The sequence below is a fragment of the Pezoporus occidentalis genome, unplaced genomic scaffold (assembly GCF_034315485.1).
Source record: "Pezoporus occidentalis ecotype Australia unplaced genomic scaffold, CSIRO_AGI_Poc_V1 ctg12, whole genome shotgun sequence".
Lineage (NCBI taxonomy): Eukaryota > Metazoa > Chordata > Aves > Psittaciformes > Psittacidae > Pezoporus > Pezoporus occidentalis.
The window spans coordinates 5480458-5500278 of NW_026912994.1; the positions used below are offsets into that span (position 1 = coordinate 5480458).

A 19821-nucleotide genomic window follows, 5' to 3' on the forward strand; every position below is an offset into this window, starting at 1 on the left:
CCTCATAGTGAAGAATTTCTTCCTAATATCAAATCTAAATCTACCCTCTTTCAGTTTAAAGCCATTCCCCCTTGTCCTGCCACTACTTGTTCTTATAAGAGCACAGCTTGGTGTTGTCAGCAGACTTGCTGAGGGTTCATTCAATCCCACTGTCCATGTGGCTGACAAAGTTGTTAAACAGCTCCAGTCCCAATACCAGGCCCTGAGGAATGCCACTTGTCACTGGTCTCCATTTGGACATTGAACTGTTGACCACAACTTTTTCAGGGGCTGCCATCCAGCCAATTCTTTATCCACCAGGTGGTCTATCTGTCAAATCCATGTCTCTACAGCTTAGAGACAAGGATGTTGTACGTACAGTGTCAAATGCTTTGCAAAAGTCCAGGTAATCTTGCTACATTCTGAAACTTATAGTCTACTTTTTACTTGGATATAGTACAGAATTGTGTTATATGCCTGCTCCCTGTCCTGTAAGACTCCAGTGAGAAAATAATGGAGAGAGTAACATGATTAAATCCTGAGGTTCTGTTCATTTGCAAGAGAAGGACTGCTAGCAGTGCCTCAGTTTTGTTACCAATACCATTGCAAGTTGTTCTATTTTATGTGTGACATCCATGTCTTTTAAGCAAATTGGCAGTGCAAAAGAACTGGTCACAGCATTGTCATAAGACTAGGGAAAAGACCCTTGCAAATACAGACAAGAACATGATTTAACAGTTCTTCCCACTTCAGATTTGCATACCAGTGCCTCTGAGACCACCAGTGTGTGCCCTCAACCATCTTGTGGATCACTTGAAAAGAAGTCGAAGTGTATTTATCTGCTTCCCCTGATCATGGGTAAATCTGCATGTATAGCACTTTCATTTAGACTTTCTGGAGGGTTTTTTTAAAATTTATAGCTAATTGAAACATACATTTCTACTTGTGTATGTAATGTGCAGTGGATGAACCAAATTACATATGTAGTAGTAAAATATATAGGAATTTAGTAAGGAATAGGATTGAAAAAAATACAGAGGAATAAAGTATCCGTCTGATGGATACTTTGTAGTATCTGTCTGTAGGTAGATGCTATAAAGAAGTATAGAAGACACTTGCTCCTACTTGAATGTATGTCTTCTGGCAGCGTGATTGCCCCTTAATTACATGCAAATTACAGCTGAATGAGGCCGCAAAGGACTATGGACCTCCTAATAGATAAATGAGGCCTTTTACCTTTGATATTCCATTTTCCTGCCATCAACAAAGATCAAGAGAAAAAATTCTGTTACTAAGTACAGCATACTTTATTCCACAACAATCACATAACAATCCATAACAATGTCTATGCTCTTGGTTGCCATGTCTGAGCCTTGATGCACAGCTCTGGCTTTATAGCTTCTGGAGAGTTATTTAGTTATATCTGGAAGAGAGTTTTCTCTGTAATTCCTTACAGGACTTCACAACTGCTGTGGCTATTTGAGTCTGGATTAACAGTCAACTATCATTTAAATATGTGCTTAATAATGTCATTAATAATTGCATTAGAGCTGCTGATGTGTCACAGACATCAGTTCTCCTGTTCAGGTAATTCTCTGTCTCTTCTCCTTAACCATCAAGACTCCATTACTAATTCCCCTACAAACTGTCAAGCAATGCGGCACACACAGCTTGTCATCCCTCTTCTTCCTGGGAAGAGCCTGTTGTGACTACTGGTGCATCACAGAATGGACAGGGAAGGGCAAGCAGAGACAAAAAGATCTGATATGTGCAGGGGCATGTCTGTTCAGCACGTTATTTCCTGGGGGAACTGCTGCCTTCTGCATTGCAAATAATTCACACTTCCCAAACTGTGATCATGATAAACAAGAACAACCAGGTAAGAGTGGAAGTGAACTCTAAAAATACAGGTAATACGCCAGCCCCTGATGTGCATTCACTGTAGAGAATAGTTTTAACGTGGGACTACACACCCAACCAGTAGATACCAGTGTAGCCAGCAAAGCTACACCGTTTACACGTGCTGAAGACCCGACCCTCATTTTCAGTAATCATCTGGGAAGCTCTCTTGGTCCTATAGTCTTGCTTCATAGCCAACACAGTGAGATTTTAAGACCTGGGTTATTCTGATTGCGCCTTGAGGCAGCATTGGAAAATCAGGGCATATTGTCAGGATTGAAGAGTCCTGACAATATGGGAGGATATTGACAGAGGACCACTGGCATACAGCTCCGCCAAACACCCTGACAGCCTCCCTCCCCTCTGCACACCGATTTCCAGCTGAAGCACATGCTGTGGCTGCCCAAATGGCTGGTATCTGAGGGGTTTGGGTCTTGCTGGGGTCCCACAGCACAGTCTTCTCAGGACTGAAATGCTTTATTCTAACCAGACTTTGGGTTCAGTTTTTGGGTGGCCCCTGCTCTCCATGAGGTGAAGCTGGGAGGGCAGTGGAGGCCTGGGGCAGAGGTCAGATGCTGCCCAGCAGGGTGGTACAGTGCTCTGGTGACAAACACTCCACAGGCATTTCTTTCCCTTTTTCTGCCAGCTCCTTGGCAAAGGAGTGTTTTAAGGAGGAGTCCAGAGGAATCAAATGGGTTGGAATGGGCAACTGGCACAAGAGTGAGCCACCACAGGGGCAGGAGCTGGATTCAGCATGGCCCAGGGGGCAGCTGGAGTGAGAGGGGTCTGTGGAGGGCCTGAGCACACTCCCCGCAGTCCTGGGGCTGGCTCTGACCCTGGCCACCCTCGCAGGCCAGCCCTGCTCCCTGGGCAGGGGCAGTGGGACAGGCTCTGTCTGCTCCTGGTCCCCCGCCACCCTCAGCCATGCAGCTCCCTGACAGCAAGCATGAACTGCGTTGAGCCCAGGCTCTCCTGACCCTAGCTCTAGCTCCTAAGGGACTCCCTAAGCCTGGCCTGATCCCCCACAGGACTCCCACTGCCATGGGAAAGGCTGGGGACAGTGCCCATGACTGGACCTGGGCCCAGCACTGAGCTCCCAGGCTGGGAAAGGGAGGGCAAATTGAGACCCCGTCTTCGTCTCCCTTCAGAGCTTGGCATTTCTGCCACCCCACATAACTACCCTGGAGACCACAAGGGTGGCTGTCATGGGGCTCCCTCCAGGTCTGAGGGCCAGTCTCAGGCTGCCAAAGGGCAATGCAGATGCTGCCCAGGAGTCACTGTGAGGACTGGGGGTAGGTGTGGGGAGCAGGCTGCACTGGAGGGTCTTCAGGGCTGGAGGGGCAAAGGAAGATGCCTATAAACCACCCCATGGTTTGGACTCAGCATCCTGAGCAGGACCGCGTGGCAGGGTGCAGAGGGATGAGGCCACTCATTCCACGTACTGTCAGAGAGGCATCCATCCATTTTTGCTGTCTGTAAGTCACTAATGTTTCCTGGTTCAGTACAAGTTAAAAGTTTAGGACAGCCCTCAGATCAGGAATGACTTGAGCAATTCTTCTGGTCATTCACACCCTCCATACAAGGAGAGCCACCCTCTGAATATACAAGATTAATACACACAACTGCTGTTCTTAAAACAGCAGGTGAAACAAAAGAACGTGAGGTATTTAACACACAGAGCTGTTATTTTGCATTCAGAGATGTGTTCATAACCTGCCAGTGCTGCTGGCAGTGGAGTGTGCCATAGGAGACCAGCTGCACAACCATTAGAGGTGGCTTTGTGGGGGGTACCCCAGTGCATTGCTTATCCTTCTTGTCCATATCTGATAACAGCAGGATAGGCTGTGTTCATTTCATAGAAAGACTTTACTGGCAGTTGTGGCAGGATCTAGGCTCACCCAGGCCTTCAGAGTAAGTGAAATGACAGCTTTGCCTGAAGAGGAGGAATTGGAAATCACCATGGGCCGTCCGACTTCAAATGGCCTCAAGCAGCACGTTTTACTGGAGCACAGAGCAGAACAAGCACACTGTTCAGCTAGAGAATTTGGGCAGGCGAGGCACCTAAAAATAAGATGTTTTGGGAAAACCAGATCCTGCCTGCAGAGACTTTTCCAATTTTGGTCTCTAGCTAGCAATTTTCAGAGGCTTCCTGGGATGCAATATCAGAAAATCTGTCTCCCACTTGTTTTGCCTGTGTCACAGCTGTGTTACCAGCTTCATGGCCTTCTGGGCTACTTTTTACTTCTAGATCTGCTGTGGGCACCCTGCTTCAGCCTGACCATACCTGTTTCCAAATGTCCCCCCAACTTCTTTTCAAGAAAGAAGCACTGCCACCCAGATAAAGTCAAAAAGCATCTGTCCTGCCTGCTCCCCTTTCTGCTGCCGCACCACTTTGGTGAACTTGTAACACATGTAAGACGGCAGCAAACAAAACATCCATAATCACTGCTAGAAAGGCCAAGGTCAATACTGTTTCTTTGATGTCAAAAATGCAGGTGTTGTCTGTTCCTTTTTACTCTGCTGGGCAGCAAGAAGTGCTTTGGAATAGAATTTTGCTTATAAGGAAGGAATAATTGGAGTCTGAGGCATAGAACACTTCTGAACTGATACTTTACTGCAAGGGAAGTGAGCATGTCGGTCCCAGGTACTCTGCTCCAAGTGCATAATTAGCATGCCTTGGGATGGGATAGCTTCTTCCACTTTAAGAACAGATTATAAAACACCCTCTATTTAATTTGCACTGAAGGTGTCAGTATGGAGACCTGGCAAAGGACAGCTTGTGTGCTGTCAGTTCCCAGGTCAGCTTATTTAGCAGTAACTTCCTTGTTAACAGGTCTCGAGCATTTATCACTTAAAGGAAGAAAAAGCCTTGCAGGTCCAGGAATCTCCTCCCAGCCAGAGGAAGAAATAAAACACAGCTTGGATCTGTCATTTGCTGCTTGCTGCCATGACGTCAGCTTGGGGCTGAACCTTCCACCTGTTGCTCGGACCTTAAACGAGCTGACGCCAGAAGAGAAAAGCACTTTCTCTTGAGTTTAGCAGCAAGTAGCAGCAGCAACAGAAGTCGCAATGAGGTGCTGTGTAGTCCTTGCTGTCCTGCTCAGTCTGGTGCTCTTTTCGAAAGGTAAGAAACACTATCTTCTGTTTTGGGATTTATCAGGGCAGTGTCCTGGGTTCAGCTATTCTGTGGCAGTGAATGGGTTGCTTAGCACTTTCAGCAGCTGCTGAGGAGCTGGAGGTCAGTGGCGCTACAAAATTCAGCATGCCTAGATTTTGATTAATTAGCAACAAAAAATTTCACAGTTTTCCTTGTTCACAGAACAATGCCAAACCAGTGGTGCTTGTGATTAACCTAATTTAGTCCATTCTAAGAGCAGTTTTCAGGACCTGCACGCTAAACCCAGGTAATTCAAGCTCTATTACCGTCACAACAAAAGGTGCAACTGTTCCACCCCAGTACCCAGGGAAAGGAGTGCTGCCACTGGCTTTCTGGCCAAGGGCTCCTAAAGCAATCAGCCTGGAAAACAGCACTACTACCTTTCACCCCCTCCTATTAAAATTAATCATCACCACCAACTTGGGTGGCAGAGGGTTGCACCGTGGTCCATTTGAACTGAAGGGCAGGTGACATTTCTTAAGCTATTTTTCCTGGTGTTGAGACAAACTTGGACCCTGGGCCAGAGCACAAACTTGGCTGTCTCCAGTATTCAGTGACAGATACAAGGGAGAGAAGGCATTAGCGGAAGTAGAGTTAAGGCTTTTATGTGAAAAGTTTTGTGGTGACTTGAAGCTGTGGGAGGTCAGGAACTCTCAGCTCATACGGAAATAAAGCTACAGAAATATGAGCCAAATTAAGACCCTCACTGATGCTGTTAAGCTTGCAACAGGTGACATGGTTGTGGACTGTTTTTTGTTGACTACTGTGAGTGAATATATGTATTTGAACATATGTATAACAACTACAACATGCTACAGACCAATTTTTACCTATAAATTATAAGCATGTAAGTCTTCAAGACTGTCAGTTGTTTTTCTGATTCGAGGATTGTGGGTAACATCATGATGTGAAAAATCTTGACCCAAGAGCAAATGAAAGCAATGTGAGTCCTTCACTTACTTTAACAGACTTTGCATCAGGATGGGCCTGCCCAAAACAATTTTTCATTCTAAGCAAGCGTTGTAAAAGCTTTGCAGGATGTATCTGTTTGAATAGTATTGGCAAAAGCCCTGCCCTTTTCTGCAGGTAGTCTCTCTTATTCCATGATCTCCATTTCTTTATCTCTATAGTAAAGACATAAGTCTCTTAACACAGCAGGTTGGGTCTAGGCAGATAGAGCCATAAAATAACCACCTTTGCTCAGGTTACCTTTGACAAGCTGGTCAGCAAGGTTCAGTTGCATCTCATGTGCTCTGTGATCACCACAGATGTGATTCTTCCCAAGTCCAAATGATACTCATGGACAACTTAGCCAGAGCCTCTACAAGGCTAACAGTTCTAGACTAAGAATTAGCTCTGTAAAAGCTTACTGCCCCAAGATCCTGAAACAGGATCTTGAGATCTAGACTGAGAAGGCAGTATAAACAATGCTCCAAAACCATGGTCTGTGGACAGCATAGATTCATATTATCCTCACTGTAGGAAAAAAGTACCTTTCTTTTCATTGACTGAGGAACAAACAATGCTGCATATAGGACTTTCCTGGGTTCAGCTAGGAGTGTCCTCACTCAGTGACCAGTGGAGGCAGAAAACTTGTCAAAAAACTGGCACTGGTGTTTCTCCTTCACCTAAATACAAATGGCTTGCTTACTTCAGGCTTTGTCTTTTTGATGTGCCTTTTCTATGTCAGCTTTATTGATCAGAAGAAAGAAGTTCATAAAACTTGCCTCACTTTGGATTTTCGAAGCCCTACAAAGCTCTTGAAAAGTGAAGTCTATTTTTCAAATGTCTATTAAGATTTCAGTGTTTTTTTAATATACTAGCTATAAGAGTGAATTAGTGCCAAGGATTTTAGCTACAAATACATTAATCTTCCAGCTGCATGCTGTTAATGACTCAGATTAAATTATGATTGCAGTGGCATTAACTCAGAGTAAACATGTTTATTCTTAACTCATGTATTAACTAATTCAGAGTAAATATGATGCAAACTGGCCATTTGTCAGCCTTTATCCGCAAGGCTGGTTTAGTAGTTGTTCTCTTTATTTCTAGACAAAAAGAAAACAAAAAAAACACCCAAAACATTCCTTGTATCAAGAGTTAAGAATGACACAATTTGAATATAAAATAAACAACCTAAAATAAGTAGACACTTTGGAAAAGTAAACATAGTAACAGGTAAAGCTGAAACCATAATGTGAGGAAAATTTTCTTCAACTGTTCTCTGGTATCAGCCAGGTTTCTATTTATGCAGAAAGAATTATAACAAGGATGGAAAGAATGAGGAAAAGTAATGTATGTAACTGCCATAGTGGCATGGAAGTGTAGTCCTGGAAAGAGGGTTTGATATCACCGATGATATTTTAGCAATATATGCATTCTCTGAATAAAAATACTCTGCTTTCAGTGTCCACTTCAATAGTTACACCATAGGAGAGGGTGATAGAAAATGTGATCATTACTCTACTACTGCTCTGAAAGAGTCCATATATCATTTTACAGGCTGTTTCTACTGAGAACATCTTCCAAGCTGCAAAAAAGCTATATATGTGTCTTGCAGTAAAAGTATTTTTTGTGGATTAATCTGAGGTCTAGAGCAAAATCTGAAAACTCACTGTGAACATGTTAACAGTGGAGTGCAATATCATGTAAATCTGATGAAATGCAGAACAAGCAATGAAGATGCATGATGATAAAATAACTGGCTGTTGTAGGGATGCTAAAAGCAAATTGATGTAGCAGGAGAAAGTGGCAACACTGGCACAAGGTCAGAGCACAGCTGCTTATGCTCTCAGGTTGGAACATAGGCATTGTGAGAGGGATCACCTGAAAATGCTCTGACATCCAGCAAAGGATGAATGCTAAGGCATTTGGAAGGCAAGGGGAGCATCCCTGCATGGAGATAGCATATAACTATAAGGAAGCAGGACAAAATCACGCAGGGAAGAAAGGCAGAAAGAGTAAAAAACTACAATAACTAGGAAGGAAACAAATGCCAGGGTATGGAAGAAAGGCTTCAAGTTAAAAAAAAGACACCAAAGAGGTATGGGGCCTGGGCACCGACCAAAGCCATCCCAGGGATTTGGCAGCTAAACCCACTACAACCCAACTCAGAGTTTGTGCTGCACACACAGTTACCCCAGAGTTTCCCAAAACAAAATACTAATCAGTGCTCCCACCTCTTTTTCACTGCATCAGGAAACAGTGATATAGTTCCTGAGACAACGCCATCGACAACAGAAGGAAGTGAAGGTAAGGAGCAAAAACCTTCTGTCAGCCGCTTCCACGGCACAATAGGAGTTACCCAGTCCAAGGGAGCAATACCGTCCGCACAGACAGGGACACCTTCCCCTGACTGGGTTTGCCCAGGTTATTCTCCCAGGGGAGACAAAGGTGCCTGGGTCAATGCTGCAAATCCTCCCCAGCTGTTCCTCTTTCCCCGCTGACCTTTGCTGTCAGGTCAAAGTCTTGCAGAAGATTTGAAGTGGCTGCTCCTTTCCTGCCTTGTGCCTTTGCTTCATGCACCGGTCTCAGGTGCAAGAGGCTCCTGCAGAGGAGGTGTGCAGGGCAAGGCCGAGACCGGTCCTTGCAGAGAATTGGTCCTGGGGCTTTTTGGAGCATGGAAATGGAGGAAAACACCAGCATGAAGCTGAGTGTGAACGGGCATGTCAGGGGATGATGGAGCATCCCCTGAGAGGGATGCTCCATACCTGGTTAAGCTGCCTGTGCCAGTGTTGTGCTGGATGCCCCATGCAGGTAGGTCATACATGCTATTGGGTCACCGTGAGGAGGGGAATCCCTTCCATGGCTGCCCTCAGCTTGTGCTCCACAGCGGACTTGGACAGGGGCATCCCTCCTGCTAGCACCTTAGTTTCCCATCACACCTGCCTGCTGAGTGCTCCCACCTCTTTTTCACTTCATCAGGAAACAATGATACAGTTCCTGAGACAACGCCATCGACAACAGAAGGAAGTGAAGGTAAGGAGCAAAAACCTTCTGTCAGCCGCTTCCACGGCACAATAGGAGTTACCCAGTCCAAGGGAGCAATACCGTCCGCACAGACAGGGACACCTTCCCCTGACTGGGTTTGCCCAGGTTATTCTCCCAGGGGAGACAAAGGTGCCTGGGTCAATGCTGCAAATCCTCCCCAGCTGTTCCTCTTTCCCCGCTGACCTTTGCTGTCAGGTCAAAGTCTTGCAGAAGATTTGAAGTGGCTGCTCCTTTCCTGCCTTGTGCCTTTGCTTCATGAACCGGTCCCAGGTGCAAGAGGCTCCTGCAGAGGAGGTGCGCAGGGCAAGGCCGAGACCGGTCTTTGCAGGGAATTGGTTCTGGGGCTTTTTGGAGCATGGAAATGGAGGAAAACACCAGCTTGAAGCTGAGTGTGAACGGGCATGTCAGGGGATGATGGAGCATCCCCTGAGAGGGATGCTCCATACCTGGTTAAGCTGCCTGTGCCAGTGTTGTGCTGGATGCCCCATGCAGGTAGGTCATACATGCTATTGGGTCACTGTGAGGAGGGGAATCCCTTCCATGGCTGCCCTCAGCTTGTGCTCCACAGCGGACTTGGACAGGGGCATCCCTCCTGCTAGCACCTTAGTTTCCCATCACACCTGCCTGCTGACCCCAGAGGTACCCGAGTTGCCCAACACAAAACACTAATCAGTGCTCCCACCTCTTTTTCACTTCATCAGGAAACAATGATACAGCTCCTGAGACAACGCCATCGACAACAGAAGGAAGTGAAGGTAAGGAGCAAAAACCTTCTGTCAGCCGCTTCCACGGCACAATAGGAGTTACCCAGTCCAAGGGAGCAATACCGTCCGCACAGACAGGGACACCTTCCCCTGACTGGGTTTGCCCAGGTTATTCTCCCAGGGGAGACAAAGGTGCCTGGGTCAATGCTGCAAATCCTCCCCAGCTGTTCCTCTTTCCCCGCTGACCTTTGTTGTCAGGTCAAAGTCTTGCAGAAGATTTGAAGTGGCTGCTCCTTTCCTGCCTTGTGCCTTTGCTTCATGCACCAGTCTTGAGTGCAAGAGGCTCCTGCAGAGGAGGTGCGCAGGGCAAGGCCGAGACTGGTTCTTGCAGGGAGTTGCTCCTCGGGCTTTTTGGAGCATGGAAATGGAGGAAAACACCAGCATGAGGCTGAGTGTAAGGAACAGCTTCCTCTTCTTTCACCCAAATCATCCAGGGGAGAAGGACAGCATGGGGAGGAGAGGCTCTGCTGGATACCCGCAGCCTGATGGCACCACTCAACCTGCTCTGGCACTTGGTCCTGGCTCCAGGCTTCAACCCAGGCCAGGTGAAGGGAGCTTTCCCGCATGGAGACACACATGTGCCAATGGCTGAGACAGCAGTGTCCAGCAAGTGCAGCTGAGCTGGAGCAATACAGTGCCTTTGAAGGCACCAGAGACACATCAGCCTAAATGGGCATCACAGTCATCGAGAGGCCAAAGGCAGGGCAGGGCTACCCAGGGCATTGACAGCTCAGCCCCCCTCAGGTCCCCCACTTCCCAGCTCAGAGTTTGTACTGCACACGCAGTTACCCCAGAGGTTCCCAACACAAAACACTAATCAGTGCTCCATCTCCTTTTCTCTTATCAGCAAACAATAGAGCTCTTGAGGCAACACCATCAACAACACAAACAAGTGAAGGTAAGGAGCAAAACTGCTCAGTGAGTCCCTTCCAAGGGCACGATTGGAGTTTCTCAGTCCAAGGGAGCAATACCGTCTGCACAGACAGGGACACCTTCCCCTGACTGGGTTTGCCCAGGTTATTCTCCCAGGGGAGACAAAGGTGCCTGGGTCAATGCTGCAAATCCTCCCCAGCTGTTCCTCTTTCCCCGCTGACCTTTGCTGTCAGGTCAAAGTCTTGCAGAAGATTTGAAGTGGCTGCTCCTTTCCTGCCTTGTGCCTTTGCTTCATGCACCGGTCTCGAGTGCAAGAGGCTCCTGCAGAGGAGGTGTGCAGGGCAAGGCCGAGACCGGTCCTTGTAGGGAATTGCTCCTGGGGCTTTTTTGAACATATGCATGGTGGGAACTGAGGAAAACACCAGCATGAAGCTGAGTGTGAGGACTTGTGTCCAGGGATGCTCCCTACCTGGCCAGGCTGCCTATGCCATCATGGTTCCGAGTGACCCTTGCAGGTGGGTCATATCTGCTGTTGGCTCACTGTGAGGAGGGGAAGCCTTCTCACAGCTGCCCTCAGCCTGTCCTCCACATTGGGCTTGGACTACCACATCCCTCCTGCTAGCACCCCAGCTCCCCATTATGCCTGACTGCCGTTCGCACAGAACGGCTTCCTCTTTTTTCACCCAAATGATCCTGGGGAGAAGAGCACCAATGGGAGCAGAGGCTCTGCTGGATATCCGCATCTTAATGGCACCACTCAGCCTGCTCTGGCACTTGGTCCTGGCTCCAGCCTTCAACCTGGGCAGGTGAAGATAGGTTTCCTGCATGGAGTCACACATGTGCCAATGGCTGAGGCAGCTGTGTCCAGCGAGTGCAGTTGAGCTGGCACAATACAGTGCCTGTGTGGGGACGTGCTCACACACTGCGATTCGAGGGAGAAAGGACTGCAGGCACATCAGTCTACACAGGCATCACAAAAGGCTGGGAAAGGGTTCCCAGGACTTTGGTAGCTGACTTCCCAGCTGAGAGTTTGTGCTGCACACGCAGTTACCCAGAGTTTCCAACACAAAACACTAATCAGTGCTCTCACCTCTTTTTCACTTCATCAGGAAACAATGATACAGCTCCTGAGACAACGCCATCGACAACAGAAGGAAGTGAAGGTAAGGAGCAAACACCCTCTGTCAGCCCCTTCCGAGCTCAAAATTGGAGTGACCCAGTCCAAGGGAGCAATACCGTCCGCACAGACAGGGACACCTTCCCCTGACTGGGTTTGCCCAGGTTATTCTCCCAGGGGAGACAAAGGTGCCTGGGTCAATGCTGCAAATCCTCCCCAGCTGTTCCTCTTTCCCCGCTGACCTTTGCTGTCAGGTCAAAGTCTTGCAGAAGATTTGAAGTGGCTGCTCCTTTCCTGCCTTGTGCCTTTGCTTCATGCACCGGTCTCGAGTGCAAGAGGCTCCTGCAGAGGAGGTGCGCAGGGCAAGGCCGAGACCGGTCCTTGCAGGGAATTGGTCCTGGGGCTTTTTGGAGCATGGAAATGGAGGAAAACACCAGCACAAAACTGAGTGTGAACGGGCATGTCAGGGGATGATGGAGCATACCCTGAGAGGGGTGCTCCATACCTGGTTAAGCTGACTGTGCCAGTGTTGTGCTGGATGCCCCATGCAAGTAGGTCATACATGCTATTGGGTCTCTGTTAGGAGGGGAATCCCTTCCATGGCTGCCCTCAGCTTGTGCTCCACAGCGGACTTGGACAGGGGCATCCCTCCTGCTAGCACCTTAGTTTCCCATCACACCTGCCTGCTGACCCCAGAGGTACCCGAGTTTCCCAACACAAAACACTAATCAGTGCTCCCACCTCTTTTTCACTTCATCAGGAAACAATGATACAGCTCCTGAGACAACGCCATCGACAACAGAAGGAAGTGAAGGTAAGGAGCAAAAACCCTCTGTCAGCCCCTTCCACGGCACAATAGGAGTTACCCAGTCCAAGGGAGCAATACCGTCCGCACAGACAGGGACACCTTCCCCTGACTGGGTTTGCCCAGGTTATTCTCCCAGGGGAGACAAAGGTGCCTGGGTCAATGCTGCAAATCCTCCCCAGCTGTTCCTCTTTCCCCGCTGACCTTTGTTGTCAGGTCAAAGTCTTGCAGAAGATTTGAAGTGGCTGCTCCTTTCCTGCCTTGTGCCTTTGCTTCATGCACCGGTCTCGAGTGCAAGAGGCTCCTGCAGAGGAGGTGCGCAGGGCAAGGCCGAGACTGGTTCTTGCAGGGAATTGCTCCTCGGGCTTTTTGGAGCATGGTCCTTGTAAGGGAATTGGTCCTGAGGGCTCTTTTTGGAGCATGGCTCCAGGAAGGCCAGGTGAGGAAAGACACACATGTGCATGAGACAGCTCCAGCAAGTGCAGCTGAGCTGGAGCAATACAGTGCCTTTGAAGGCACCAGAGACACATCAGCCTAAATGGGCATGTCATCGAGAGGCCAAAGGCAGGGCAGGGCTACCCAGGGCATTGACAGCTCAGCCCCCCTCAGGTCCCCCACTTCCCAGCTCAGAGTTTGTGCTGCACACGCAGTTACCCCAGACGTTCCCAACACAAAACACTAATCAGTGCTCCATCTCCTTTTCTCTTATCAGCAAACAATAGAGCTCTTGAGGCAACACCATCAACAACACAAACAAGTGAAGGTAAGGAGCAAAACTGCTCAGTGAGTCCCTTCCAAGGGCACGATTGGAGTTTCTCAGTCCAAGGGGATGCAGACAGGGACACCTTCCCCTGACTGGGTTTGCCCAGGTTATTCTGCCTGGGTCAATGCTGCAAATCCTCCCCAGCTGTTCCTCTTTCCCCGCTGACCTTTGCTGTCAGGTCAGTCTTGCAGAAGATTTGAAGTGGCTGCTCCTTTCCTGCCTTGTGCCTTTGATGCACCGGTCTCGAGTGCAGGCTCCTGCAGAGGAGGTGCGCAGGGCAAGGCCGAGACCGGTCCTTGTAGGGAATTGCTCCTGGGGCTTTTTTGAACATATGCATGGTGGGAACTGAGGAAAACACCAGCATGAGGCTGAGTGTGAGGACTTGTGTCCAGGGATGCTCCCTACCTGGCCAGGCTGCTATGCCATCATGGTTCCGAGTGACCCTTGCAGGTGGGTCATATCTGCTGTTGGCTCACTGTGAGGAGGGGAAGCCTTCTCACAGCTGCCCTCAGCCTGTCCTCCACATTGGGCTTGGACTACCACATCCCTCCTGCTAGCACCCCAGCTCCCCATTATGCCTGACTGCCGTTCGCACAGAACGGCTTCCTCTTTTTTCACCCAAATGATCCTGGGGAGAAGAGCACCAATGGGAGCAGAGGCTCTGCTGGATATCCGCATCTTAATGGCCCCACTCAGCCTGCTCTGGCACTTGGTCCCGGCTCCAGCCTTCAACCTAGGCAGGTGAAGATAGGTTTCCTGCATGGAGTCACACATGTGCCAATGGATGAGGCAGCTGTGTCCAGCGAGTGCAGTTGAGCTGGCACAATACAGTGCCTGTGTGGGGACGTGCTCACACACTGCGATTTGAGGGAGAAAGGACTGCAGGCACATCAGTCTACACAGGCATCATGGCCAGGAAGATCCAAAAGGCTGGGAAAGGGTTCCCAGGACTTTGGTAGCTAAACCCCGTCAGGTCCCCCACTTCCCAGCTGAGAGTTTCTGCTGCACACGCAGTTACCCCAGAGTTTCCAACACAAAACACTGATCAGTGCTCCCATCTCCTTTTCACTTCATCAGGAAACAATGATACAGCTCCTGAGACAACGCCATCGACAACAGAAGGAAGTGAAGGTAAGGAGCAAAAACCCTCTGTCAGCCCCTTCCAAGCTCATGATTGGAGTGACCCACTCCAAAGGGGCAATACCATCCGCACAGACAGGGACACCTTCCCCTGACTGGGTTTGCCCAGGTTATTCTCCCAGGGGAGACAAAGGTGCCTGGGTCAATGCTGCAAATCCTCCCCAGCTGTTCCTCTTTCCCCGCTGACCTTTGCTGTCAGGTCAAAGTCTTGCAGAAGATTTGAAGTGGCTGCTCCTTTCCTGCCTTGTGCCTTTGCTTCATGCACCAGTCTCAGGTGCAAGAGGCTCCTGCAGAGGAGGTGTGCAGGGCAAGGCCGAGACCGGTCCTTGCAGGGAATTGGTCCTGGGGCTTTTTGGAGCATGGAAATGGAGGAAAACACCAGCATGAAGCTGAGTGTGAACGGGCATGTCAGGGGATGATGGAGCATACCCTGAGAGGGATGCTCCATACCTGGTTAAGCTGCCTGTGCCAGTGTTGTGCTGGATGCCCCATGCAGGTAGGTCATACATGCTATTGGGTCACCGTGAGGAGGGGAATCCCTTCCATGGCTGCCCTCAGCTTGTGCTCCACAGCGGACTTGGACAGGGGCATCCCTCCTGCTAGCACCTTAGTTTCCCATCACACCTGCCTGCTGACCCCAGAGGTACCCGAGTTGCCCAACACAAAACACTAATCAGTGCTCCCACCTCTTTTTCACTTCATCAGGAAACAATGATACAGCTCCTGAGACAACGCCATCGACAACAGAAGGAAGTGAAGGTAAGGAGCAAAAACCTTCTGTCAGCCCCTTCCACGGCACAATAGGAGTTACCCAGTCCAAGGGAGCAATACCGTCCGCACAGACAGGGACACCTTCCCCTGACTGGGTTTGCCCAGGTTATTCTCCCAGGGGAGACAAAGGTGCCTGGGTCAATGCTGCAAATCCTCCCCAGCTGTTCCTCTTTCCCCGCTGACCTTTGCTGTCAGGTCAAAGTCTTGCAGAAGATTTGAAGTGGCTGCTCCTTTCCTGCCTTGTGCCTTTGCTTCATGCACCGGTCTCGAGTGCAAGAGGCTCCTGCAGAGGAGGTGTGCAGGGCAAGGCCGAGACCGGTCCTTGTAGGGAATTGCTCCTGGGGCTTTTTTGAACATATGCATGGTGGGAACTGAGGAAAACACCAGCATGAGGCTGAGTGTGAGGACTTGTGTCCAGGGATGCTCCCTACCTGGCCAGGCTGCCTATGCCATCATGGTTCCGAGTGACCCTTGCAGGTGGGTCATATCTGCTGTTGGCTCACTGTGAGGAGGGGAAGCCTTCTCACAGCTGCCCTCAGCCTGTCCTCCACATTGGGCTTGGACTACCACATCCCTCCTGCTAGCACCCCAGCTCCCCATTATGCCTGACTGCCGTTCGCACAGAACGGCTTCCTCTTTTTTCACCCAAATGATCCTGGGGAGAAGAGCATCAATGGGAGCAGAGGCTCTGCTGGATATCCGCATCTTAATGGCACCACTCAGCCTGCTCTGGCACTTGGTCCTGGCTCCAGCCTTCAACCTGGGCAGGTGAAGATAGGTTTCCTGCATGGAGTCACACATGTGCCAATGGATGAGGCAGCTGTGTCCAGCGAGTGCAGTTGAGCTGGCACAATACAGTGCCTGTGTGGGGACGTGCTCACACTGCGATTTGAGGGAGAAAGGACTGCAGGCACATCAGTCTACACAGGCATCATGGCCAGGAAGATCCAAAAGGCTGGGAAAGGGTTCCCAGGACTTTGGTAGCTAAACCCCGTCAGGTCCCCCACTTCCCAGCTGAGAGTTTCTGCTGCACACGCAGTTACCCCAGAGTTTCCAACACAAAACACTGATCAGTGCTCCCATCTCCTTTTCACTTCATCGGGAAACAATGATACAGCTCCTGAGACAACGCCATCGACAACAGAAGGAAGTGAAGGTAAGGAGCAAAAAACACATGAAACACTCCAAAGGGGATCCGCACAGACAGACACCTTCCCCTGACTGGGTTTGCCCAGGTTATTCTCCCAGGGGAGACAAAGGTGCCCAATGCTGCAAATCCTCCCCAGCTGTTCCTCTTTCCCCGCTGACCTTTGCTGTCAGGTCAAACAGAAGATTTGAAGTGGCTGCTCCTTTCCTGCCTTGTGCCTTTGCTTCATGCACCAGTCTCAGGTGCAAGAGGCTCCTGCAGAGGAGGTGTGCAGGGCAAGGCCGAGACCGGTCCTTGCAGAGAATTGGTCCTGGGGCTTTTTGGAGCATGGAAATGGAGGAAAACACCAGCATGAAGCTGAGTGTGAACGGGCATGTCAGGGGATGATGGAGCATACCCTGAGAGGGATGCTCCATACCTGGTTAAGCTGCCTGTGCCAGTGTTGTGCTGGATGCCCCATGCAGGTAGGTCATACATGCTGGGTCACCGTGAGGAGGGGAATCCCTTCCATGGCTGCCCTCAGCTTGTGCTCCACAGCGGACTTGGTTTCCCATCACACCTGCCTGTGACCCAGTTTCCCAACACAAAACACTAATCAGTGCTCCCACCTCTTTTTCACTTCATCAGGAAACAATGATACAGCTCCTGAGACAACGCCAGACAACAGAAGGAAGTGAAGGTAAGGAGCAAAAACCTTCTGTCAGCCCCTTCCACGGCACAATAGGAGTTACCCAGTCCAAGGGAGCAATACCGTCCGCACAGACAGGGACACCTTCCCCTGACTGGATTTGCCCAGGTTATTCTCCCAGGGGAGACAAAGGTGCCTGGGTCAATGCTGCAAATCCTCCCCAGCTGTTCCTCTTTCCCCGCTGACCTTTGCTGTCAGGTCAAAGTCTTGCAGAAGATTTGAAGTGGCTGCTCCTTTCCTGCCTTGTGCCTTTGCTTCATGCACCGGTCCCAGGTGCAAGAGGCTCCTGCAGAGGAGGTGTGCAGGGCAAGGCCGAGACTGGTCCTTGCAGGGAATTGTCCTGGGGCTTTTTGGAGCATGGAAATGGAGGAAAACACCAGCATGAAGCTGAATGTGAGCGGCCATGTCAGGGGATGTTACCTGGCTAAGCTGCCTGTGCCTGTGTTGCGCTGGATGTCCTATGTAGGTGCATCATACCTCCTTTTGGGTCACTGTGAGGAGGGGAAGCCTTCTCACAGCTGCCCTCAGCTTGTCCTCTATGGTAGGCTCAGATGAGCATGTCCCTCCTGCTGTCACCCCCCTGCTCCATTGTGCCTGTCTGCTGTCTGCAAAGTTACCCCTGATGTTTCTGTCACAAAACACTAGCCAGTGCTCCCATCTCCTTTTTATGCGGAAATAACGATAGAATTGCTGAGACAATGGCATTGATAACCCGAGGAAGTGACGTTAAGGAGCCAAAATGATCCTTCAGCCCCTTCTGAAGCCAGATTGTAGTGACCTAGTCCCAGGGAGCACTTCAGTTTTCTCAGGATTTGGATAAATTTCAATTATTTTTAAACTAATAAATTATGTATACTGCTGAAATACATAGTTTAAAATCCTTATATAGTATGTAATTATTTAGAAATTGTGTGATTGTATTTTAGGCAAAGACTATTGTATAAAAAATAAGTTTAAATATTTGACATTATTCCAATGTCCTTTTGCTTGCTAAATCTCTCTTCTGGTGTATTTGCTTATCTCATATTTCTATGAGTTTTCTGTTTCTTATTGCTGTGCATGTTTCTAGGCTAGGCTCTCTCTGGTTAATTTTCAAGGAAGGTTTAACTAGACCTTTTCCTGTAGTGTTACTGATCTTATAAGTCTTTAAGAGGACCTAGGTTGGCTCAGGACAGAGGCATGAGCTACAGGATACTCCAGGTACAATTAAGATGCTGTGAGGGTGGAAACAAGAACCTTGCCCTAGTCTTGGGTAGCAATGACTAACTTGGCACTGGGGGAGAAGGAGAGATATGCAGAGCCTGCAGAACTTTCAGACAAAGAAAATTTGCCGGGAGAGGGCAAATCAAGTGGAGAGAGAGGTTGCCAGGGAAAAGATATCACAGGCAGACAAGCAGGGTAAATCACACTGAGCAACAGGTTGCAGGAAATGAGGGCAAGGCACTGACTAGAGTGCAGGGCAAGGTAGAAGCGGGTCCAGGAAAGGTTTGGAGGCATCATACCATGCTGTGTTCAATGACCTCAGTGTAACAAGACACTAACATGGCTGACATACTATTTTCCCTTTTCCAGGAGCGAACCCAACATCATCTTCAACAACAACGCCAGCAAGTAAGTGAAAGGCAGCAATCAGCACAAATCTGTGAAGTTTAACTGCCGAAGAAGTATGGTGTAGTGGCCAGTTAATATAATTAATTATACGGTGACAGTTATAAGCCCTGCAACAAATGTCTTAGCAGCATACTCTGGTATCTATTTAGGTATGCATACTATGATGATTAACTTAGGAGCTTTCATTTTATTAATGTGTCTGAAGGTAAGGACACTACCATGACACTTTATTTTAACAAGGCAAATGCATACCAGTGCACAATTAAAGACACACGCCATTGTAGCCTGCCTTTTTCTCTTAATCACTGATTTTGGCAACCCTTGATATACTTTTTGGGGGGCTTAGTAGTATTAAGTAGAGTTAAATGGTGAACGCTTAGTATGAGAGATAATGAATTTCAGCCTTACTCTATGTCCTCACGGTGGTATCCTGATGGGTTGTGTGTAGAAAATGCTTACTATACAGACACCAAGCACGCAAAACATAGCCATGTGCTCTTTAATTGCACCTATACTCTATAAAAATATTCCTGGTAGTTTCCTTTAGTAGAAGTAGATATAAACCCTTTCATGTATGATCTACTTTGTATATGAAGTAGCTACTGCAATTTCATAGAAATCCTGATATTTTTCATCTTTGTAGCAACGGACTTCTGCAACCCAGACCCTTGTGGAAAAAAATTGGCTAGTTGTGTTGCTTTATATAGCAATTATACCTGCCAGTGCCAATATGGATTCTACTATAGCAATGGGAATTGTCATGCAGGTGAGTTACAGAAGGGCAATCTATATTTTTATTTACTTCCCAGATAACTGCTCAGGTGAATTTTATTTCCCATATCCTTTGTTCTCATGTTGTAATTGAAAACATAATCAGTCTGGGAAAGTGACTGCTGAATGATGCCTTGCTTTGCAGACAGCCACTGCTACAATGACCTAGATCGTTATCTCACAAAACAGTAAGAGACAAAGAGGTTAATGTGCTAAGAAAAGAGGCAAGTTCTCCGTTGGGGTTGCTGGAGATTAAAATGAGTAAAAAGCAGGGGAAAATGAAAGTATAAACCTGACATCAAATATTAATGGCTAGGGTTTAAAAATACCCAAACCCATGAAGACT

General features: G+C 48.6%; 1 protein-coding gene across 1 annotated transcript in view; it reads left to right on the forward strand.

The window, feature by feature from the left end:
* Positions 1-2363: 2363 nt before the first annotated feature.
* The window catches only part of MUC13 (mucin 13, cell surface associated), a 32087-nt gene continuing 14629 nt past the window's right edge, over positions 2364-19821 (forward strand). The window contains exons 1-3 of the mRNA XM_062607061.1: positions 2364-3099; positions 4712-5002; positions 19348-19470. Of these exons, the coding sequence (XP_062463045.1) occupies positions 4948-5002; positions 19348-19470 (178 nt within the window). The 5' untranslated portion in view covers positions 2364-3099; positions 4712-4947. The remainder of the gene's footprint in view (positions 3100-4711; positions 5003-19347; positions 19471-19821) is intronic.